Below are 3,995 nucleotides of genomic sequence, written 5' to 3'. Positions count from 1 at the left end.
CTTTCTTAAACAAGTAAAATGTTGTTCATCCTCGATAACCCGGACTCTGATTTAACTCGTTCTCAGATACATTCTAGACGTCTCACGTGCGCACCAGACTTCACGGTCGGCTCGCACGCTCACTTTCACCTGACCTCTGTTTATTCGTCGCGTCAGGTTAATTCCTAGACCGATTGGGATATATCTCCGAGGTTTAAGTAGTGCAACTGTTCGGTCTGATATCTAGTGCTTGAGTGAGCCTGGTAGCACCGTATCACAGGCAAAACCCCTAGAACTGTTCAAAGATATGGTGAATTCGTCCCAGTATCAATTCAGCTCTGATGATGGAGCATTCTTAGGAGACTCTAGAAGACGATCTTGGTACATTCGTCTAACTCCTATATCTGTCAGCCTCTTAGTTGCCAGACGATTTTTGCACATTTTAGGCGGCCCTGGAAAACGAAGGGAAAAGCAGCTCCGGACGAGTGTGTGGTCGGAATCCACAAATGTGTTCCAAAGCGAACGGCAGTCAGGTATTGATCCGCGCCATCGGCAGTGCGATCGATTTGAGTTTGTGGTCGGCACGCCGTAGAAGACTTCGGGTATTTCGGAAGTTAGTGCTGTATAAAAACAGCCTGCGGTCAGCACATGGCTGAAGCAGTCGTGCACGATTGTCCCTATGTATCGAGCCCAATCCATGTCAACCACCTAGTTTAAACTCAGATGCGCCAAGCCATTTCACTTTTGTACTCATATCTCCGGCAACCACAGCGATATCTGAGCTTTTAGCTCACCGCAACAGGGCATTCAGGGCGTTATAAAACTTGTCTTTGAAGGTATCAGAGCTACATTCAGTGGAGGCGTCAGCAGACACGACAAACAGACATCGAGACTCCTTCACAGCCGTTACTAGACAAACCGTGCAGAGGCGGTTTTCAGCGGGTATCCAGTCAAGCAAGCGTCCTTCTGGTGACTTAGGACACATCCTGCCAAAGCAACCCCTGAATCCCTAGGTGTGCGCATCCGGAAGCGAGTGGAAATTGATGAGGCGGTTATCTCAACCACTGCGATTGCATCTTGAATTCTTGTTTGTGAGACACAGCACACATCAATGTCAAGCGAATCTAGTGAGAGAGCAAGAGCATCCTGTTGTCCTGCGTGCTTCAGGATGTGAACATTGCAGCGGGTCAGACAGACTGGGCATTGAGGCTTGAAGATTGATTTCGAGATGTCCGGGTATGTCGGCGTCGAATGATGTGCAGTATAGCTCAGTGAGTCGCAGTGTTCCGCGAACCGTCACACTGCAGGAAGGTTCAGTCTCTGCGGTGGAATGATCGTTCAGCTGCAAAACGCTTTCGATGCCTAGCTTTCATACCACGCGAAGGAAGCACAAGGGCTTCGAATCACGCACCATCCGGTCAGTAAATTCGTGCTCTATCCACCCAGCCATCTATGCAAAATGACCGTACGGGCTTGTCAACCGGATTTATCACGCAGACAACGAGCAGAACATCACCCTCTACCGGCGAGGAAGTTGAGTGGGCCGAATGCGACGGTACTATCGTAGAGGAAGGTTTAGCTCTTCAGTGTGGTACATGTGCTAAATTGCAGCATCTAGGATGCAGGGCCACAGCTAAACTCTCACGATTATTTGCAGGTAGATTTATTGGGTAGCGTCATTCTTCCACATAGTTTTTGCTACTCAATAGCGCCCAACAACATCGGTGCTACTGGGAACGATTCCAGGCAATTTCCCTTAGTTTTCAGCCAGCCACAGCCGTACATAATCGAACAGGATCGGCGTACAGCTAACTCAATCATGTTTCTTCGTGAAATATTTTTTCACTCAGCTATTCCTTTTTTTCCCTTTGGAATAGCGAACAGGGTGTGCAGCGGGATCACATTTGCACCGTAACCACCAGACCTCCTGCCCTAAGGAATTACGGGACGGACACGGCCCTAATAGAGCCAGATTTCGCTCTTGACGCCTATATGACAAGGCGTTCTTCAGTAGTGGAAATGGTTTTCGGGCTTCTCCATGCGTATTCTTACTTGGTCTTTTTGCTGAACCTTTTGATACCATGCGGGGACCGAGATATTCGAGCGTCTGCACCGTTGTCACACCGGTGTCTCCCACTGCGGACGTTCGGTTGGTGTTTCTAAAATGTGGAGAGCACGATCGAGGCCGAGTTTGGTGGCCTCGCTCTCGTTTAGTACTGCTGCATGACTTGGGTTGCTGACTAACGAAACAACGTGGTGTCCTAGCGCAACCTTTCCATAATGCACTATATGAAACAGTGGTGTCTACCGTCACACAGCTTTCTTCATCATCACTTTTTCAAATCATTTTAGACTGTAATTCCGAGTGCCCGCACAGCTTGACACATACTTCTCTGCTGGTTCACATGGAACTGGACACAGAATCTTTCGAATGGGAGCTTTCGAAAGAAAACGTGACACAACTTCGTGGAGGCCGTTCAGTGACTTTGTTAAACAAGGTTCTTTCCTCGCAAAATTCACATGAATTCCAACTCAAACGACTTCAGCTGAGACAGTAAGTCTACTCTTTCATTACTGCCAGTTGTGGTTTTGGTAGGGTTAGCGATACTTTGGTTACCGTATTCGGATAGTCAAAGATTGTGAGTCGAATTTTTTATGCCGTTGCACTTACAGTTGTTTCCGTGATCGAGATTTCAACACTTTTTGTAACCCTTGTTACCAATTCACCGCCATGCAGCAATAACCTCTATTAAACGATCTTAACTGGCTTCATGGCACAGATGGTGACCAATTGTTTTACCATGCTTCCCATTTATTCTCAGTGAAGAAGCATCCAAGATGTGCGTAGCGTGGGGATTTTTTCAGTAGGCTAACAGTTGGACTTGCTGTCCCCTCGCAAGTCGGCAAGAAGCATGCCAATCCACCAGCTTCGAAGAACTGCCATAGCTCAACAGTATCGATCTGGGCTAGCCCAACAACTCTTCACAGTAAAACAGTACTGTGGTGGCAGTGAGCATGTGGATGAAGCATGGCAAAATGTGAAAGGAGCTATACTAGCGGCGTTCAGTGCTGCCTGCCCGACTTCTCCAATTCGACCACAGGACCACTGGATGTCGTCGAGGTCGTTATCCATGATTGATGCCAGGAAAGCCATACCAGCAGGCAACGAGTACGACGGCGCACGCAAATCCCTCAAACGCCAAATAGTGAAGAGTCTAAGGAAAGACCGAGAGCTCTGGTGGACATCGAAAGCTCGGAAGATGGAGAAGGCTTTTGCTACGGGAAACAGTCGTGTCCTTTATCAACTGATACGATCGACTGGCCCTAGGAAAGCAACGGTCAGCGAAACGATAAGTGAAAAAGATGGCTCATTAATTCACTTGCAAACACGTCGACTGGAGAGATGGGCCGAATACTTCGAAGAGCAGTTCAGCTGGCCTCCTGCAACACAGCCGGTGGAGATAATGCATACGGGCGAATGGAATGTAAACCTTGATCGCCCTTCGGAAGAAGAAATAAGGTACGAAGTAGCCGCAATGAAACGTGAGAAGGCACCAGGACCGGACGGTCTGTATCCAGCCCTCTTCCAAGAAGGCGGAAATTCCCTGGTGACCCACTTGACAAAACTTATTGGTACTATGTGGGACGAAGTGCAAGTGCCTGCAGAATGGAGCATGTCGACTGTTATCCCTATCTTCAAAAATGGTACACGGACGCTATGCGAAAACCACCGTGGCATCAGCCTGTTAGCTGTGGCATCAAAGGTGCTCTCTGGCCTTATCCTTCGAAGGTTGACTGAACACAGGGAGAGGCAGATCCGTGAAAACCAAGCTGGGTTCCGTCCTGCAAGAGTTTGCATTGACCATATCTTCACCCTCCGACAGATTCTGGAAAAGTGACACTGCTTCCAGCAACCAACAAAGGTTGTTTTTCTTGATCTGAAAGCGGCCTTTGACTCTGTGGACCGCCAAGCACTATGGCAGTGTCTGTGGAGCAAAGGTGTCCCCCATAAATTC

At 48.4% G+C, this 3,995-nt stretch overlaps 2 protein-coding genes across 2 annotated transcripts in view; one reads left to right on the top strand and one right to left on the bottom strand.

The window, feature by feature from the left end:
• Positions 1 to 306: 306 nt before the first annotated feature.
• T265_10404 (hypothetical protein) overlaps positions 307 to 3,995 on the bottom strand; it is a gene marked incomplete at both ends in the record, with an annotated part of 18,601 nt that continues 14,912 nt past the window's right edge. The window contains one exon of the mRNA XM_009176770.1: positions 307 to 431. Coding sequence (XP_009175034.1) covers positions 307 to 431 — 125 coding nt within the window. The remainder of the gene's footprint in view (positions 432 to 3,995) is intronic.
• Positions 2,892 to 3,995, top strand: part of T265_10402 (hypothetical protein) — a gene marked incomplete at both ends in the record, with an annotated part of 76,942 nt that continues 75,838 nt past the window's right edge. The window contains one exon of the mRNA XM_009176768.1: positions 2,892 to 3,724. Coding sequence (XP_009175032.1) covers positions 2,892 to 3,724 — 833 coding nt within the window. The remainder of the gene's footprint in view (positions 3,725 to 3,995) is intronic.

This window comes from Opisthorchis viverrini, assembly GCF_000715545.1.
Source record: "Opisthorchis viverrini unplaced genomic scaffold opera_v5_359, whole genome shotgun sequence".
Lineage (NCBI taxonomy): Eukaryota > Metazoa > Platyhelminthes > Trematoda > Opisthorchiida > Opisthorchiidae > Opisthorchis > Opisthorchis viverrini.
Note: the sequence above shows the minus strand (reverse complement) of the source record. Positions and strands in the feature narration are given on the sequence as shown.